At 34.2% G+C, this 21343-nt stretch overlaps 1 protein-coding gene across 4 annotated transcripts in view; it reads right to left on the bottom strand.

Moving 5' to 3' along the window:
- Nucleotides 1-21343, bottom strand: part of Ctnna2 (catenin alpha 2) — a 1075894-nt gene that overhangs the window by 17987 nt on the left and 1036564 nt on the right. For 2 of the 4 annotated variants that reach the window (XM_033765087.1, XM_019208564.2), the window contains 2 exons: nt 19225-19359; nt 8905-9048 (listed from right to left, as the gene is read on the bottom strand). In XM_033765087.1, coding sequence (XP_033620978.1) covers nt 8905-9048; nt 19225-19359 — 279 coding nt within the window. The remainder of the gene's footprint in view (nt 1-8904; nt 9049-19224; nt 19360-21343) is intronic. The other 2 variants (XM_033765089.1, XM_033765091.1) reach the window with 1 other exon arrangement.

The following is a 21343-nucleotide window of genomic DNA, read 5'->3' as shown; positions in this document are numbered from 1 at the left end:
AGGGAACAGAGGCTACGAGAAAATGAAATTGCCAGCTAATTGACAATTACCCGAAATTCAAGTGCATGATCCCTCTCCTTGAGAATAGTGTATTTAATAATATATAAAAACTCCAACTTATTTTAAATGAAAGTGTAAAGGACATTTAAGGTGGTTCCCCTTAAACCAGGTTACTTCCCCTCTAGGTGCCTGCCACAGCTTGGCTTAGTTTGGAACCTTCTAGTCTCTTTCTTCTGGAGTGAATTTATGTTAAGGCAAATGTAGCAAAAGCACTGAAGGGTTCTCTTCCATCTAAAATTGGATTTATTACTTTTTTGGTTCAACAAAGAACATCTATTGATGGACAACATATCGTCTGTTCCTTTGCAACAGAAAGTGAACTATATAAGCAACTTTTAAAATCACAGATTAAAGGAAACAGCAAACTCAAAAGACTGGAAATGCGTAACAGTATTGCCAAAAATCAGAGAAAAAATATTAGTATTTCCTTTTAAAGCAAGCTTCAAACCTAAAAATTGGAAAAGTTCTTTGGGGGGAAATGTATTTCTTTAATTTCATGAAGATGACAACTTTTAACCAGGGAACAAAGATACACATTAAAGGGTTGGAGATTTGTGATACAGTGTCTTACCCCTACAAAAAATTATGTTTAAAATTAAGGTGAAAGTTTCCTCAAGGCACAATCCCTATCTCAGAGTCCCTGTGAATCTAGCCTTTGACAAAGTTAAATCAGCTTCGTAGGTATTAAGAGATAGACAGTACCCCTCATTATTTCTTTACCAAATACACTAAAAAATGCCAAGGCAAATTCTTCAAATATATACAGGTATATCTTTGAGAGAGTGATATCTGTTATATAGATATAGCTACCACCAGTTAAAGCTCTCCAACTTTATCCTTTTTTAAAAATGAATCTTAAGCTATGAAGCACAGTCAGTTCTTACCTACAACTTTCTTTATTCCAAGGCTCACCTGGTTCTAATTTTTACCTTACAGAATTGCTTGTAAGAAGTATTATCTCAAATAAAAGCACATAGGTAATTTGAACTTCAAGGAGGCCATCAGCCTGATATGCTTGATTTTATTTAAGAATTGTTTAAGGAAGAAAGTAAACTTCCTATCACGTTTTAATCCTTATATTTTAAAGTGTTCTTACTTTTTCTCTCACTATGTAAGGATTTGAAAATAAATTGAAAGAATAAAGTACTACAATTCAATTGCTTTTATAGTATTCTAAAGGTTTTAAAAACTTTAAATAGTACATTAGTTTGTAAAAAATAAGTGAAGACCCAAGTTTGATCCCCAGTACCCCCCCAAAAAAGTGGAGTAATTTTATGTTCTATAAAACTTTTTTTCAAATATTCTCACCGAAACTCTTAGTTGCCTTTGGGAGTAGAAATGCATGCATGGGAAGTACAAGAAGATTTGGAATAACCAAGGAAAGAGGTGGATAGAGACTTTTAAAACTTGTAAAAGGTGATGGCCTAAGGATGACTGTGAGAGTTCTCAGGAGTCTTGATTTTATGAAAGTGAATCTCCACACACTGATTCTAAGTGAGGCATAAGGGTTGGGTTTGAATATGAAATTCTTGTGCCTGCCGTCTTCTATCCTTCCAGAGGGAAGTAAAGAGGCTCCATTCAAATGATATGTGTATTCTAGGTGAAAGCTCATGATTGCAAATGAGTCCTCATTCCAGGTACATTTGCAATGTCTGGTGATTATCATGGTTGAGGAAGAGGGCATGTCCAGAGATATTACATAATGTCCAAAAATGGTAACTACAGCAAGCCCCACAAGGAGCTGCCTGGATTAGCTGACACTCAACTATCCTAATGAAAGAAAGCAAGAATTTTTCTAAGGAAAAGTCTAAATGGCCATTTATTCAGGGAAGCTCTCACTTTATTTAGCTGTCCTCCTTCCTGTTCTTTTTTTAAATTAATTTTATTGATATATTTAAAGTATACAATATAATGGCATTCATCATTGAAAATGTGCACCTTTATATAATTCATCTTGGCTCTCATTTTTCCCCATTCCCCTGCCCTCTTTTCCACCCTTCCTATCTACAAAGACTTTGTTTCCATTTTTAAATTTTCTCATATTAATTCCATTACCTTCTTTCTTTTCCCCTCTTCCCTCCTCTTATTAAACCAGTGTTTTTCAAATAGTTTCCATAACTCATTTGTATCAGGAATATTTAGGAATAGAATGCTGACCATTACTTCTTTTTAAAAGCTCAGATTTGGAATTAAGGAAGCAGAGTGTGAGTGTCCATTTCTAATGGCTACCCATGTGATTCTTCTACAGACTGATGTGTGTGAATCTCTACTTAACTGTTTTGTTAAAGCCATTGTTCCTTATTTTCTATCATCGCCTCTCTAAGTGGCTCCCTCACAACTCCTGATAGCAAAAGAATGCAATATCTATATGGGCAGAGGCCTTGGCTGGTTGTTTGCTGCTTTACATGCGGCAGTATAGTTGGGGTAGACACAATGAAATAGAACAGGAAAGCTCCCATCCCATCAAAAAGACTCGTCTTCTAGGAGAAACAAAATAACCAATATCGAGGTCCATTTATTTAGTACCCCTGTATTACAGTCACTGGATTATGTGTGCAGTACACATCAAGGCATTTTAATTATAATAAGAAGAACTTGTTGAAGTAGATTTGAATCTCATTTTATAGCTAAGGAAGCTGGAGCTCAGCAAGATCAAGTGATTTTCCCAAGTTCTAACTTCCACAATTTTGGAATAGAATAGAAGCCATGTACTAAGTATAGCAGAACTAATTTAGAAGTCTGGGTTGTTGAAGGCTCACTGTATTGTTCCTGAACTACATTTATAAACATATTCCCCGTGTCAAACAAATAGCTCTGTATTTAGATGTTTTATCATATGCAATTTAATCTAAATCTGACTAAAACATGTAGGAGGTTATATATATAAATTATTAATGCAGCTTATATATAAATTGTTAATTACAGGGCATTCTAAAGTATTACTGCATATCAGCTGCTGGATGTGACCTTCTGTGAAACACGAAAATATCTGAGCCTTATTTTCCTAATATTTCAAATGGAGTTAAGAGTGTGTGCCCCTATTGGAATTTGTGAAGGTAGACTTCATAGAGCATTTAAAATGCTTAGCACAGTTCCTGGCAAATACTAAGCCTTCAGTGTAACCTAGCTAGTATAAGAATAATTACTAATATACACACAATTGCCCCTGTAAGTAGATATTACTATGCTGACTTATTTATTAAAACCAAAGATCCAATATCATCCAGATGATAAGAAATGAAGTTTGATTTTCAAATTCACATTTAATAACAATATCCAGCTTAGATATCTTAACATTATTTAAGAAAACTCTTTATTTTTCAGATCTTGAACAGCCAAAAACTGTATAGCTGTTACCATCCTCTATCTAGTTTATAACCAAGAAAATTCTAAGCTTTTAGGTAAATAATTTTGCTTGGCAGATCCTCTTAGAACTACCTAAGGTTGTATTTGCCTTGGTTAGTGTAAGGACAATTGCAGAGCTACATATCATTGGTAAGAAATATCTGCTAGAAATACAGACACACACACACACACACACACACATTCAACACGCTAAAAGTAATTTGCACTGGAATCTTAACAGTAAGCTGCTTCTAGAAGGTGACAATGTGTATATAAAGCAATAAGGGGGTTAAATTTAGACTTGATCCTTGTTGCTATGACCCAAGGTCCACCTTCTTGGGAGACCAGGGTTTATTCTTTTGTTTTAGTAAAATGTAAAATACTTCTTTTTTCCCCTTCTATGTCTTTGAATGTATCTGCAACTTTCTATACAGATTGATGGCTGTAGGATAACAGCTGTTGTCCAAGATGGAAAAAAAAAGAATGAAAATTTAGCATTTCTGGGTGGTTGTTGATTTAAATATTTAGTTATGTCATAATTTTCAATGTTGACCGTATAGGTTATATGCTGTATTGACATAAGAGCATGAGTTTTTCTTTTCAGTTATTATAAGACTAGTAATATAAACATTCTTTCATTGAATTTCATTAATTTAAAAAGTAATCAAATAGCTCCACAAAAAAATAGCATTCAGACACAAATTTTTCTCTGTCTCATCTTGGTACAACTTGGAAGATGTAGAGCAAGTTAGCCAGATCTTCCTTAATTTTTTCTCAATTTTTAATTTTTGTTAGTACATGTTTGCAGTACATACATAATGATTATATTACTTCTGGGGAATTAAAACATGTACATAATACATCTTAATTCCTTTATAAAAATCCCTTTCTGCTCTCCTCCTAACCCCCTCCCATCTCTTTGGTACCCCTCTTCCCTTCCAGTGATTTATTTTTTCTTCATTAACTTTTTCATTGCAACATGACAAAAGACAGAGGAAAGACAGTCTCTGAATATTTACAGTCTCACTCCCTTTCTTCAATAAGATTTCATAACATCATTTAATAATTCTTCACATGTGATAATCATCTTTCATAGAAAGTTATTTTTCTTGTGCTTAAGCAAAGTTTAAAATAATTTTTTTGAAAGACAGTCTTTATATTACCTTTAGCTCCTTTTTTTCTAAAATCTTTTACTCCTGATAATTAATTTTTTTTCTTCTTGAAAGCTTTTCCAAGATTATAGAAGCATGAGTCATTTCTGTTGCCTTGCAGAGATTCTAAAACTTAGGTGTGAAAATGAATCACCTGGTGTTTGTTGAGGGGTGGGGAGTTACAGATTCCAAGAAACCCCGCCCTACTGTTCTGATTCAAGATATCTACAGCTAGTCAGGATCTGCATTTTAATAGTCTCTGTCCACCACTTTTTTGGGTTTGGCATCACATAATCCTGAACATTTTGAAAACATTCCTGTAAAATCAGGGTGGGTCAGACTTTGATATCCAGCTCTAACTTTCTATTTTCATTTTATTTCACCATTTTTCCAGCCCTCTCTGACATTTTCAGATCTAGTCAGTCTGGAAAACATATGTACCTCATTACATGAGTGTTCAGTTTCTCTTCTTGGATACCCCCCCCACACACACACACTTGGATTACTCTTATCCCTGAAAGTTATATCTTGATTCTTTGCCCTTTTCTAAATGAATGCTCAAATCACTGTGAACATAATTCTTTCAAAGTAATTATTACAGTATATCAGTAATTGATTCATTTCTTTTTAAGCAACAGACTCTTTATATAATGTGGTTTAAAATACATCCGTATCAAGTCTCTGGCTGTTGTGAATACCAAAAGGGAGAGGGGAGCTGTCAGCACAACTTGTAAACAAATCTGGGTGGCCAGGTGGGACCACAAGAAAAGCAGTTACAGGGACAGAGGCAGCCCTCTCCCGGAGGCAGAGGAAGCAGAACAGGAAGGTGCCTGGCTATCCTGCGTGACCACCACAGTGCTATGTAAGGTGGGAGGACTGGAGCAGTAGCTTGGCAGGCCCCAGTCTCTCCGCCACCAGGGCAGCTCCACTGACCTCTTGGTCAACCCTCAGCAGGGCCACCATGATGGGGTTGGAGGAGGGATAAATAACTATCTTTACAGAGGTAGCATTTTTACAAAAAGTGTTGATTCATTCTTCTGTTTTTCAAGGCAATTTCACCTATGCATCCATCATACATAGGGAAGTGAATATCATGTTTGTTGATTACAGAACTGAACCTCTATTACTTGGAAATGAGGGAGGAAAACAATATCCATTTTTAATAAGGTTTTCTTGGCACATACCATCCTAGTACAATCCTAATTTACAGTTCTTTAATAATCCACAATACATTTTTTGTCCACATAATTTTTTTTGATTGCTATTTAAACATTTTTTGATAAATTACTTCTATAAGAGCCCTCGTTTTGTAAAATTGCCTTTGATGATATGATGCCCTTCTTCTCATATAGATAAATTTGGCCTTTGAAAGCGATTTCCTCAGATAATAAATTCTAAAAATTAATTTATGTCACATTAGAAAAAATTAAAGACATTTCCCTGAGTAAACTAAACTAAGTCTGTATTTATTTATTAAATGCTTACAATCTAGGAAAAAGCTAGGTACAAGAGCAGTTCAATTCATGGAGATTCAGTCTCTTAGAAAGACCAAAGTAGATATTTGGAAAGAATTTGTATGGCGAGGAACTAAAACACAAAACAAGATAAACAAAGCAGCAGCTCCCTCTAAGTGATGCAAAGTATGTGCTGCAAGTCATCAGGCAAATCTTTAGCAACAAAGAGGCTTTCAAGTATAAAAGTCCTTTTTCCTCAATATGGGTCAATCATATCAAAATCAATAACCTTTTCCCAAGTGTCCCAGACAAAAGACTTGTCTAATCATTCGCAGTGTTACTTGGTGCTCAACTACTTGAGTAACCTACTATCTTCATTTCTAAACCGGTGTGTGTCTAGAGTCCCACAGAGGCTCCACATTGCCCACGTTCCATAGCCAGGCTGTGTACTACTTGCTTTTATCTTCCATACCGTATTAACTTAGTAGCCACCAATACACTATTCGTAACCTTTTTCAAAATCTCATGGGAATTCTTCCAAATCGCAGTAGTAATTTTGAATTTTGGTGTCCTTGGTAAGACCAGCCCTGACAATTACCAAGTAGATAAGGATATTTTAAAATCCCAAATATGTAGAAAATACATGAAAGTATAGAGTCAAAAAATAATTCAGTTTTTCTAATTAATACATAGCTACTTATTATGAGTCCTCCCTCTTCCGATGTGGAATCATACATAACTCTATAAGTATTTGGGCAAATTAACCAAATGATATTTTTCTTATAAAAGAACATGGCTACTCATGTATATCATTAACCAGTAAAAAAAGTCTATATCAGATAGAGGGTAGACCTTAAATACTAGTTTGGATGAAATTTTTATTTACATTTAATAATTATAGGTACAGTATGAGAACTGTACATTTACCATGATACAATCATTTTCAGATTAATCATTTCTTCCAAAATATAAAGCAATAAAATTTAAAATTAGGGATACATTAGTATATAACTTTCAGATCATTTAACATCATTTAACAGACTGGAAAAACAGAGGCCCAAGAAATATTATTTACTTTGAATTATTTGTCAATAAAAAAGAAAGACCCAGTACACTGGTGCTCAGCCCTCAACTTCATTGTCTCCGTTAGAGCCCAATGTCTGTATGTATTTTTAAATTATATTTTAATACATACAAAATGGATTAAAACATTGAACGTCACTAAAAATGAAACATGCACATGGAGATAAACAAGTGCATGCACCACGCATTCCATGATAGACTCTCTGAATTGCCACAAGCGCACAACACAACCGTTCTTAACTCACGAAGTTTAAAGATGATTGTGTTCCGAGAGTTTGTAAAATATGAGCATTTCTTACCTGGCAGCTGTATGAAAGGTTGATAAAAGACATTAAAAACTTGAGCTATGATTAAACATCAGAATTTTCTAGCACTGAAGGTTTGCTTCTACCTGAGTTTAGGGGCATAATACTTTTAAATGAAAAGTAGATCAGAGACTTGAGAGGGATAACCAACATATAAAACTTAAGCATCACCATTCACATTGTCATATTAAGATGAATGCTGGGGATTATTACCCAAATCTCCCTATTGGCTTATGTGGCAATAGCTTTTCTCATTAGGACTAACATCATTATAATTATAATCAATTACTTAAATTAGGAAGCTTAGGATGGGAAAATAACTACAGAACCCCTTATCACCCAAAACTCAAGGGTAAGTATCTGTTCTAGTGTTTTTAGTATAAAGGTACATAATTTTGGAAGTGAGGGCAACATGATCTAAATACAACAGAGAAGCTGTTCACAAGAAAAGACTTCATTGAAACTGTCCCAGTTCTCCAAAACCAGTGTTAATACATGGCTGTTTAACTTGGGATGTATTCTTTGAAAACCATGACTGATACTCATAAATACCCGTGTTACATACCAAGAGGCATTCGTGCAACCCCATGAAAAGCATCAAGGCCTCACATCCTGATGACCAAATCTAGAAATTTTCTAGAAATACCCACCCTGATGCTTCAACAGCTCTTAAAAATTTAACCACTTCTATGAACAGCCTTTGACCTTTTATACAAAAGCATATATTTTAACATGTTTAATAGGTACCTGGGAGAGCATAAGGAAAACAGCGAAGTTGATCTTTCCTTTCTAATTACTAAGGCACATTAGAAAGACTTGTCAGTAACTGAAATTCTAATGAGAACAAAGGACAGTAGTTTCTCACACCTCTTAACTACCAAGAAACTGTATAAAACAATGCATGTGTGACATGCAACGATAAAAAGGCTACATATTTTTAAGTGTCTCTGTCTTCGAAAATGAAGAAAATAAAATTTTAATGAACAATTTTTTCATCGCATTAGGAATTTTCTTTGGTTTATACCAAAACCAAGTTTACTGATAATCCCCTTGTATCAGTTTTTACCTCTACAATCTTTAGAAGAGCTGACTAATTCTCTGGGCCAACATCAACAAAGGATATTTGCTAACCCTGAAATATTTCAAATGAAAAAGAGCACATCGTATTGACTAGCTTACAGAGAAGTTCACAAAAGGACTACAGAATAGATTCATTCCACATATGCAGTAACTTTCAGTCCCAATGGGAAGAAAGACTGAGAAAAAAAGGAATGAAAATTATCATTTGTGCTTCTCAAGTTTAGAGCATTTATTGAAGAGTTTATCAGTGCTATGGAATTCCTATACCATAGAAAGAATAAATAAATAGGTCCTTTGTCAAAAGTTGATTAATAATGAGTAAAGAAGGCTTGAGTAGGCATATCTTCATATCCCTGAGACCCCACCCCCTCACTTCAGAATTAATGATTACAGTGAGATAGTAGATTAGAAAGTGAAGTTACTCACCATGGAGGAATCACTGCTTCCACTCCCGATCGGAGCTCCCTCAGCACAGGTTGGGAGGTGGGTAGAAAGTTGACTAGCCCTGCCCCCATCTATGACATCACAATCTACCTCATAAAAGGTAGTGAAAGTGCTCTGAACTCCTGTCTGATTTCCGAGAGATACAGAAAAGAGAGAGTGAGAGAGAGAGCAAGAGAAAAAAATACCGGTATCCTACTTGGGGGATTAGGGAACTGGAAGAGGGAATGGATTGCTTACTGGGAGCAAGAGGTATTTGATGAAATTTGGTGCTGAAAGAGCTAAGTGTGGGCCTTGACATTAAGCAGCCCAGTCACTTGGATTCCTCTTTGGGTCTTGAACTGATAAAGGAACCATCTGGTGGAGGATGAAAAAGCACCCTGCCATATCAGGCACTGTAAGGGACAATTATAATGGGTTCAAAGGGGATGAATCTCCTATTCAAAGCATTGAACATCACCAAGAGAAAAATCAAGGGCTGCAGCTCTTAAAGCCTGGCGCATTATGTAGGGAGCCCAGATATTGTTCTTGGAGGTTCCATTGCCCATTGTAGGACTTTTGTCAGGCAGTCAACTCTGTACACCAGTTAGTACAAGGTACTAAGGGGATACTTACCTCTTTTATTGGGTTGCATTCATTGTTAGAACTGCAACTGTTTTTACTGCTCCTTTTTTGCACCCAGGGGTGGTTTGTAAAGGACATAATTAAAAATATAAGCCAATAACCAATGCCTATTGCTGCCTTTAAAATTCTTTCTTAAAATTTTCTCAATATAAATTGTTATGGACAATCAATGATTTGGAGTGTGTACCAAATTTATTATATATCTAAAAGAGGTAGTTATCTTCAAAATTGTACAGAAATCAAATGGCAAGATTCCTACAGTGATTAGATTCTCAGCACTCAGAAGCCAAGTTTATGTGAAACAGCAATGTTAATTAACTGACTAAATGTCTTTTACATAAGCAATTCTGCTATAGTTGTACAGTTATAGCTTGGTATAATGTCTGAATCCAGTTCTTATGATAAATGAGACAACATGTGAGAACATGTAAAGCACTAATGTATTTTTCAAATGGCAATTTAAAGCTTTAAAAATATCTAATATTTAACACTATTATATATATATACTATGGCAAAATAAAATAATGAGTGATATTGAAAAGAAGGCAGGTCTTAAAACCATTGACATAGAAGCCAGACCTTGGTCTGCCTAGTGAAATATATGAAAAGTGAAACTATCACTTTCCACAGAAGACATTTTAGCAAACGTAAAGTTTCAAAATGATAGCTTGTGGTCTCACAAATAGGTGAAACCCAAAGCCTAGTTCCGTAGAAGATAAACAAAATTCCAAATTTGGGAATTTTAAGCCAATATAGTTCTATTTCTAATCTTATCCTTCTTAGTGAAGCTAGTACATAAGTATATTAAAATAATCACAATTTAAAATTAAGTAAAATTGGCAGATTAGGGAGCAGTTGGAAACACAGAAGCTACTAAATTCAAATTTGTTATGAATTTAGTAACATCCCATCTTGTCCTTGAAAACAAATGTTAAATACACTTAAAGAATGCCTTTAAATACAAAAGACATTATAGCAAGGGTGTAAGAAGACAGGTATTTTTTTTCTATATTGGATTTTTCTTGTACTTATTATGAAAGCAATGAAACTGTACATATACATATATTTCCATTGCCATATACATATGTTTCATTGTCTTTATGTTCTACGATCCTAAGTCTAAATTCAGATTCTACATGCAATAGCATTTATTCTGAGAATTTTGCAATTAACGGCCTTGGGAAGTCATTTGCACTCAACGTTTACTTATTAGATCATTGACTAGTTGGCTTATCCTTGCTTTCATGTAACAGTCTCATTTGGATTTAGAAAATAAGCACCTCCTAGTTTTCCCATTAAAGGGAATACATTAGTCATTTACTGTTATTTCTCAAAAATAGAAAAATTATTATTTAGGAACATGTTTGAGTCTTCTCACATCTCATAAAAATTGTAAATGTTATTACGATTTATGATGCAATTGTCCATTCTTCCAATAAACATCTCAATTTTTATTGCCTACAAAGAAGATATACTTCTTTTAACATTAAGGTGCTAGAATAAAAATGGAATTGAGTACTTTTAAATATTGAAATAGAACAAACTGAACTTAGGTCAAAATCTATTAGTATTTCTTATTAATTATTTACTGTCTATTTGGGAATGGAGTGTGATTTCAGGAACCCAATGCAAAACTAGGCCGCATCAAAAGGATGCAGAGTAATAAACCGTGCTGACCTTTTAGATGAATTTAGTTTGATTGATTGTGATAATGCCTTTAGTTATGATATTAGTTAAAACAAGATAACTTTCTTTGACATAGAATGCAATGCCAAGATACAATAATCTCCAAATTCCTCTTAGAATCTAGCCTTTCGACATTGTCCATAAAAAAGTTTTACTGCAACTAAAGATTTTATGCATACTTTTCATGATATTGAATAAATAGATGAGCAGACATACAAGAAAGAACAGGAAATGATTGTAAGATTTCATAATCAAGACTTCCCATAATTAGATCCTGATTTTACTTTATTCTGACCAGAGAGAGGGTAGAGCTGGTTTTAAATTTCTGTTTGAGGGGATAAAACCATTTTAATTTCTTAGTACAACAGATTAAGTAGAGAGAATAATTGTGCACACCAAAGAATAACCTGCAGATGAATTTACAAAAGTAATTAATCTTGGAAGACATGATCCAGCAGATGTCATGCAATTTGACTGCAGTGTTATTACTGAACAGAAATATCTCAGTAAGTGAGACTCCAGTAAACACTGATAGCAGCAGACTTGAAATAGGAACTCCTAAATAAAGAGATGAAGTTTTCATTTTGTTTTATGGCATTGCCTCACATAGAAGAATTTGAGTTGAAAAGTCTGTATGGTTCATAGAGGATGATGTCGATGGGCAATGCTCCAGGACATTCTTCCTCAGCTGCAAAATAGATTTTCCAAAGAAAATGAAGGAAAGAAGTCAAGAAATGGGTTGTAAAGATTTGACAGAACTTGTAGTTAGAGTTCCAGTCAAGTTCATTATCAGCAAGGCATCTGCACAGATGAAGGTACTCAGACAAAAGTAATAATGCAAGATAGAGTATTGATGATGAAAGAATGATTAAAAGTCTAAATTAAGAAAGCTTTCCTTCAAGAAAATAAGATTAGGATAAAGTATTTGAAATATATTTATTGCCTACAAGGAAAATGACTGTTCAAGACAGAGCAAGATGATGTGCTCTGAAGCAATAAAAGAAGCTTGAACTAAGACAACTTCAAATTGCCCATCTTGAAGCTTTTCCTATTTATAAGATACACACACCATAACGTGGCACACATTTCTCTTCAAAGGGCTATGATCAAAGCCATATTTTATAAATCATTTAAATTGGGTTGGAGAAAGCACTTGACAATATAATCGGCAGGGACAGAATGTAGATGACAATAAGTTAACACATTTTTATTTCTAGAATGTAGTGAACCAAGAAAACAGTGAATACACAGAGATAACCATCAACAGAAACCTTGCTATCCTAGCAGAGAATCTTAAACATTTCAGTGATTTGAGAAACTAAATGAGAAAAAAAACATAGAATACACATTTCAATAACACAATGGACAGAAAAGTTTATCCTTTTCATGATAATTATTTGATGTTGGTGAATAATAACATTTAAATACCTAAACTCAGTCAATATTTGTCACTATACCTTTTACATAGTAGGGATGCCAAAAAAATGTTGTACTTAATGAACCAGATAAATACTCTTCTGTGAAAAAAATAAATAAATGCAACTCTTTGAAGCCCTGATTGTTAGTTGATCTTAGAAAGTAGGATTACTTCACTCATATTTACTATGAAATGTTCTGTCTTTTATAGATAGCTTTGTTTATTTCTGTAACAGCAGTAATATTAATAATCTTCAGGATCTGATAAGACTGCTCTAAAAGTAGAAGTGTTAGAACTTTCAACTATAAATCATGAAAAGCTATGGAAATAGTGGGGTTTTTCTTTGTTTTGCTGTTTTGTTTTTTGTTTTTGTTTTGTTTTTTCCTGCAGTTCTTGGGATTGAATCTAGGGCCTTCACTTTGAGCTATATTCCTAGTCTTTATTTTTTATTTTTTATTTTATTTTTTTTGAGACAGGGTCCTGTTAAATTGCCAAGGCTAGGTTAGAACTTGCAATCCTCCTAGTTCGGCCTCCCAGAGTGTTTGGAATACAGTACAAGTTTGTGCTGCAATCCCCAGACTGTTCTATTTTTTTAAAAAATACTGTCAAACTTTTATCAAATATGAAAAAGTGTTCTCTCAGTTCTGCTATAGCACCTCTTTATTTCCTTTATTTTTGACAAGGTTAACTTATGAAAAGATATATTTAATAAGTCAAAAATAAAATAATCAGCTAATCTTGTGTATAGCTTAATGTTCATCATCTCTCTTAAGTTTATTCAATAGTTACTTATATCAACTTGTTCACATTTTAATATTTTTTTTCCTTAACAGCCTTCAGGTCAGATTGGAGCAAGTCTAGTAAGAATAAGTAAAAAAAAAATAGAGTTAGGATTAGGTAATCAATTATAAATAACCTATTTCTTGATTAAAACTGAAAAATCCTAAAATGTATATGAAAATCAAAAATCAGGGGATGATTTTGAAGATATTTCCAAATAAAACTATTTGGTTGATTCTTTGATCCCTGACAATTACTTGGCTGAAGTCAGGGATCTAGTGAAACCACATTTGCCTTTAAATATCCAAAACGGATTCAAAATTGGTAGCAGGAGGTTTTCCTAAGTAATTTCTCCCAAGTATTACTCAAATATTTAAAATAGTATTTTAATTATTTTAAAATTATATAAAATAAAGAATTCTTACAACAAATTCAGGTGCTGATCACATATGGGCAAGTGCTCGGGATTAGAAAATATCTCATGCAGACATTGTATAAGCCTATACTTCTTTCACTGGTTTGTCCGGGTTGCAATGACATCCCAAGATACATGCAGTTATCTCTCCTCCTTTGAGTATCTCCCATGAGCGCAATTTCCAAGTTTGAACACAGTATTATTGTTAATTGATAGCCACATTCTTCAGAATACTAATTGACATCTAAGGCACTGGTTGACCATAGATTAAGGTGTCAATGATTTGCTTTTCTTGTTTTAATTAGAGGCTTTAAAACTTGCAGACTTTTAAGATCCAAAGGAATAAAAGTTCATTGATCAGCAAGCAATAACATTGATATTTTCAGGGTAAACACACTCTGTTTAAAGACACTAACCCTTTGTACTATTATAAGCATTAACATCCTACAGTTTAAACAGAAATAACTCCTCACTCACTAATTCAAGTGATGTCATTAAATCCTGCCACTGAGTTTCACAACATTAGGTCACTGGTTCGGTTCATGTGAGATACTGGAACAGTCTTTCACTATGCATAAAATAATTCAGTAGAGCAGTCACTGGTTTCATTCTATCAGTGAATAATTGATTGTTTTTCAGTGAATAAAATTGATTACATTGGTAAGTTTAGGGTCACCAGTACAGAGTATGCACCTGAAGAACTATTTCGTAGAGGAGATCAGTGTACCATCCTCCTTAGCCCCTGACTGCCTAAATTTAGAGACAGAGAGGAAACGCAGCCAGACACACAGCAACCCGCCCCGAGCTTCCATTGATACCCAACACCCAAGGAGATTTTTAATTTACTCATTAAAATTCTTATTAATTCCCTACTTCTTCAAAAAATAATAGTATCAAATCGGCAAACTGTCACTTCTTTAACCCTGAGAGAATGAATTTTCACTGAAAAACCACTTAAGGGTTTTTTCCTTGGAAAGTTTGTGTAAAAATCAATGACCTTGTACACTGATATGAATGCAACTAAGGAAGACGCAATGCAGAAATCAGAATTTAAGTGATGATAGTTTTACTATCACAACAGATTGGAGGGGGAGGATTTTCGGAGAAAGATTTAAATCCTGAAACAACTCATCTGACTAACAAAATGTGTGGAAAGAAGGGCTGCCATTCTGAAAATGAGAAATGCCTGTTTTATTTTTCTCAGTGTCACAGAGAATCTGTACTATCTTTCCATCCAGATTTATAATCTGAAATTTGTGTTATTTTACTCTCTCAATGTGGACATCGTGGTTCTCACTTAGATCTGGAAAGGTTTTCAAAGCCTGAATATTTAATAGCCACACTTCTGTATATCATTCTTTTGTTCTAAATTTCTTAAACATGGATCTTTTTGTTCAAATGAAGCACAGAAATGCATTTCAAACCCAAATTGAAATAGTTAGCAATTTAGATTCTTTTCCATTACTGCTACACTATGAATAGTGAAGATAATCAAGAATTGAATATAGACAGAATCGGAAGATAGAAAAAAATTTTTTCCAAAAAAGGGATCCTTAAAGTATAGGCTTGCACACTTTGAAATAATGCTTGTTTCAATGACTATTTCATATATTACCATAAATATTGGCAATGTATTTTTGTATATAGGAAGTACAGAACTATTAAAATGTAACTATGTATACACACACACACACACACACACACACATATATATACATACACACACACACATATGATTATGTGCCAGTGTCAAGTAAGTTTAATTTGAAAATTATTAGTTTCTGGAAATTTTAGGAATGTTTTCCATCCATCACCACAAATACTCATGTTGATTTTAATTAAGAGCGAAGTTTTTTAAGTGACATAAAACATGGGCATAAGTTAATCCCTTATCAAATTTTGTCCAAAATCCAATTGGAAGCAATTAAAATTTGCAAAGGAGAGACTTAAATACTAAAGAAGAAAGGTAAATCTCTTGGTCTCTTAGGAATATATCAGGATTCCACTCACTCAACCTGAAGATTTAGCAACTGATATCCTTCACCTCCAAATTCTGTCCACATATTTTATTCATTGAAGAATAATATTTATATGTGGCAAAATCTGCTATAATTCACATTATTTTCATGTGCAGTCATTTGTCAGTTAAATACAAGTCCATCTGTCTCTGATCTGAAGATCAAATACCTGTCCATAAAAAGGATTGTGATCAGGCTTCCTTATTACAATGGCATGCCTGATGTATTTGAACTTTTAAATCATTTTAAGGGACTTTATCAGTTTTATCAGAAGGCATGAGGTTCAGTATGCAGATTATAAAGTCCGACATTTCTGAATCTCATTCAGAATAATACACAGCATATAAATCTTTGGGTAAACATCATTAAAAATCACAGGCTGATTTTTATTTCTCCAGATCCATATGTACATCCTCATTTTTAACTTTAAATGTGTCCATTAAATTCTCTGAAACCTACTGAATAAAAATTAGTGAAAAACATGATAATTAAATATACTAATGATTTCTATATCATGGCATTGGAACTTACTTATATCCAAAAGAGTATATTAGTTTTAAAAATATTGCCCACCACTTCCTCTACAACCAAGTTGAATTAACTGGTTCACAAATGCAACTTCCACTTTGAAATTTCATAAGAATAATATATTTACACTATTCTGAAAGTTTTAAGCCAATGACTTAAAAATTAATTGTCACCCATAAAATTAATGGTGTTCCTTAGGCAGCTCTAATAAGAACAAATATATAGCAACATAACATTCTAGATGGCTTTATTTCTCCAATTTCCCATTGTGACTTATGGAAAGATTTTGAATACATTCTCCCTTTTGACCTGTTCCATTTCCCTTCCTCATTTCTCAAACCCAAAGCAGACAACACAGCTGGTTTTTCCCAAGTTGTACACAAAGAATCACATGAGACATAAATACACTGACGTGGTGTATAATTGTGCATTTTGCTTGACATATGTCCATCATGCCAGCGTAAGACTATAAAAACATGACTCTTCATTTTCAAACTGAAATCATTTTTCTTGGCAAAAGGAAATTATCTGTCCACATTTTTTGGTAGAGACTTTGACTTCTAACAAATATAGCTTTCCTGGGAAATTTTATGTATTTTAGAGAAGAAGCCACAGTCTCGAATCCCATGGATATAAACGCATAGTGAACAAGCAAAAATGATTATAGTATGTCTGTTTCTTGATTTCACGTGAAACTACCATGGCTTCTCCTGAAAAGTATCACAACATACAACAAAATTACTGGGACCAAAACAGAGGTGTAATTTTCTTGGCAAAATCATTGAAAATCTGTGTGTATGGGGTCTCACATTCTTGACTCTTTTGGAACTTTGGAAGCAATCACTTGTGGCTATTTTGCACATAAAGCACATAGATTTTTGTCTCCATCGGCCATTAATGGGGCAGAATGAAGAATAAGATGGAAGCAGAAGTGGCAAAGACAGCAAAGTACCAATGCAGGTGTGGCACCACATAGCAGTCAAGCTTGGAAAAATCAGGCCAAGAGCAGGCCCTAAACTGAGCAACATAACAGCAAACTTTTATAATGTGTTTGACTCAGAATTACTGTAAAGTTCTATAACATTCCTCTAAAAGAAGCCTTCTCCCATGCAAGGATTTATGAACTCTGCCACGAAGACTCAAAGAAAGAAATAGGCTTCTTGATGGTGTTCTCAATCTCAAACACCTGTGCAAATGCCAACAGTGTGAGTGATAAAAGCCAGTGATGGTTTGAACTACAATTGAGTGAGGAAAAGACAATGGGAATGAAACTCTGGAGGCAGGGACGAACAATGGGTACTGAAAGGACGATGGAAAGCAGCTTTGCCATTATTGCTTAGATGAGGAAATGGAGTCTGAGATCCACAAAGATGCTTCAAGCATCCATGTAAATAATAAGATTCGGAAAGTAACAAATGAAAGCACACAAGGCAGCTGAACAAAAAGCACTCAGTTCCACAGGTGCTGTAAACAGATGAACATGAAAGCTGAGTGGTATGGGAAACTATACCATCAAGGCTGAAGATAAGAAAGGAAGCAAGGGAGATGCAATGTTTTGATCATTTATTGTCTAGAGAATATTGGTAATTACCAGCTTGGCAGAAAGGACACATTGCAAGACAGATTGCCGTTGGTCGTGGAAGAATGTTGAAGCAGGATCATTGTGGAAATGTAAGAGGTGACTGCGCTTTGGGCAGAAGCACAAAATAGCCAATTTGTTGAATCAAAGGTAGGACTACATGGAATTGGCTTTCCAGGATGGTAACTCCATGCAAGCCAGATAAGGTCTTTTCCCAGCTACGTATTCAGCAAGCCAAACAATATAGGAACTCAACTATTTGGATTCAAGAATGACATTACAACTTTTCAACACATCTTTACCAAATGGTCAAATTGTTGAATTTCTAAAAATGGCTTCAGGAAGACCTGGGGTCTGTGACCAGTCTGATATTCACATTCACCACACCAATAATGTCACTGTCCTGGTAATTCCATAGTTAAGGGGCATTACCAGAGTTGACTGGGAAAAGAGCTAAGGTGGCAGAGCCACATTTCTGAACTTGCAAATAATTTACAACAAATGGTACCCTGTATCGAGAGAAAGGGTATGAGGGAGGAGAAGAAGCCAAGATGAAGAACCTCAACACATACATTTGGAAATCTTGCCAAGAAATCATGATTCTTCTAAATTTTATTGAACTTATTACTATGCACCTGATGGAAATGGTTTAATTAAATTTTCATGAGAAAGGCAACACTGGTGTGATTTAGCAAAGAATATACAATTATTAGTGTTTAACAACTATGTGAGATTTTGGCAACAGCACATCAACCTGTATTAAATTCAAATATCTTCTGGCTTTTAAGGGTTACTGATAACCTAGTATGCATTGGAACCTGATGAATGGATTCCTATTGTTTTCACCATCTCTAACATGTGAACACAATTCACACATAGAGAGGCTGTCTCCTGAACTGAGAATGAAAATTACTAGGACTAACAAAGGGAAGTAAGCTCACAATGAATAAATATACAAAAGGCCCAAATAATTATAATAGTCCTAGCTTGGCAATGAGTTTCCAGACTATGAAATTAGTTTTCTTGTGAAGAATGGAGATTTTACAAGGCTAGTATAAACATGGGGTAATTGGAAAATCAAATTGCTCTTTGTGAGTTATTGTAAGGTCTGGAATAATGGTGATAACATTTATTAAAAAAAAAAACTCCCTGTTAATCACTGTAGTTTGGTGTTTTTAGCAGTACTGTTGCCAAGAATGCTTGCCTTGGATGTACAACAGTGGGAACTTTACATTATGAAGCCCAAGTCCCGGCTTACCCCTGACACAATGAGCTCTCCTCCCAGATTCTGCACTTCTGCCTTCACTTTGCTGCAGATATTAAGCTGATGGCAATACAAGGCAATTCGTTGAAGGTAGGCTAATAAATCCTGTTTACATGCTGAATCAGGACACTATAAAACAAAAAAGTGATCCCAGTTAGTATGTATATGTCCGTTCCTAACATTTGCTATATAAAAAAATTGCAGGATGAAATTTTCAGTGTCATATACTTTAATTACATAGATTTCACTCATGAATCTTGAGAGAACCCAAAGTTAGTGGTTTAGATTGGCTACCCCTACTTTGTCAAAATTTTACAGAAATTATTGAAGATGGGTGAAGATGGTCTAGAAAGTTTTATTGTGGCGTCTTTATACAAGTTTACACTTAGTATTTCTGTTATTTATCCTCTAAATTATTATTTTTTTTCTTTTAGATAAGGTTTTACTATGTAGCTGAAGATGGCCTTGAACTCACTATGTAGCCCAGGCCAGTCTTGAACTCACAGCAAGCATCCTGCCTCAGCCTCCCCAGTGCCGGGATTAAAGGTGTGCACAACACACCTGGCTTATACTCTACATTCTTAAGAAAACTAAATACGCCACAGGGTTTCCTCCACTGGTTTTCTTCAAGTTTCACTGTGCAAAAAGTCATTTTAATGCAGAAGGATAAAGCAATGGATACTGCAAGTAAATCACTCTATGAGAAAACATCTCTGCCATATCATAAGGGAGAGTTCTGATTCAGCTAATTGGGCAAAATATACTTTTTTTTCTTTTATTTGTAAGAAATACTGCATTCACCAAAAGAAGTCCATTTTTGGATTTATCAGAATTTTAACAACATAAGAAATTTTGCTTACATGAGGCATTTTGAAATTGTTCATGACCAGTGTAATAAAAACAAATTTGACACAATAAGTATGAAGCCAGTTGGAATAAATTCATAGCAGGGTCCTTTCAATGAATGCACTAGTATCAATTCTGGTGGCGGAATTTGAATTCTCCTTGTGACAGAAGTGGGTAAATGTCCACCACATACACAGAGCCTAGAAAAACACTCCCCTAGACATTTACAAACCTTTCTAAAACAATTTGGAGGCTTCAATACAAATGGCTAACAAATAATTGAAATAAATGCATTTCTAATGCCATCAAATATTCAGCTTGAGATACTTCTAGGCTCTATTACTGGTTCTGGCTTAATTTGGCCATTTGAAAGGAACATACAGTCACAAGATCCTTGATGAAATACAGCAAGAAATAAATATTTGAAGCCAGAATTGAAGTATCATATTTAGAATAAGAATAAGGAAGAAAAGAAAAAAAAAGAAAAACCTCCAAGCTAGGTTTCCTTTGAGCTCAAGAAAAATATTTTTTTTTCATCAACACTGTGAAGCGAGTAGTTTGACATAAACATTTATTGAATAAACAATAGAAGGTTTTTATATATAAAACACTTAGAATTGTAGTATTTTTCCACTAACCGCATTTATCAAGAAAGAATCTCATGGAGACTATTTTTTTGCTTTCTATAAGCACTTAATACTGTAATATTTATCCTACTCCAGAGACTCATATAGTGGAAGGAATTAACTTTAAAATGATATCTCCCCAGAGGGCTGACAAACCTTTTGATACAAATACCTTGAAGCAAATTGAGGATTCTATCTCAATGGAAAAGTAATTAAAAATGCAACAGCCCGTAAAAAGTTTATACTGCATGCATATCTCAAATCTTCATAAAAATATTTTCATGCAAAATAAAGGCAACCATCAGCCCATTACTGGTGTTCATTCTATTCTATTCTATTATTTAAACTGAAGCAATTAAAAAAAACATATTTAAAAAGGACATGATATAGCAAAAAACGGTAACTTCTGTACCATGGAAATATGTACAGAACTTGAGAAATTCCTTATTCAGAGAAAAATAACAAAAACCACTAGGTATTTCACTGTTAATATCAGTTAAGAATACCAGAAAGAATGAATTAGTTTTAAGCTTCTTCAATTTACTTTAAAAATCCATTAACATTATTCTCAAAATAAATCTAGGATTCAAGGATCTGTGAGTGGTGTGTGTGTGTGTGTGTGTGTGTGTGTGTGTGTGTGT

This window comes from Fukomys damarensis, unplaced genomic scaffold (assembly GCF_012274545.1).
Source record: "Fukomys damarensis isolate Sample0158 unplaced genomic scaffold, DMR_v1.0_HiC HiC_scaffold_2, whole genome shotgun sequence".
Classification (NCBI taxonomy): Eukaryota; Metazoa; Chordata; class Mammalia; order Rodentia; family Bathyergidae; genus Fukomys; species Fukomys damarensis.
This window is presented reverse-complemented; position numbering and strand designations above follow the sequence as displayed.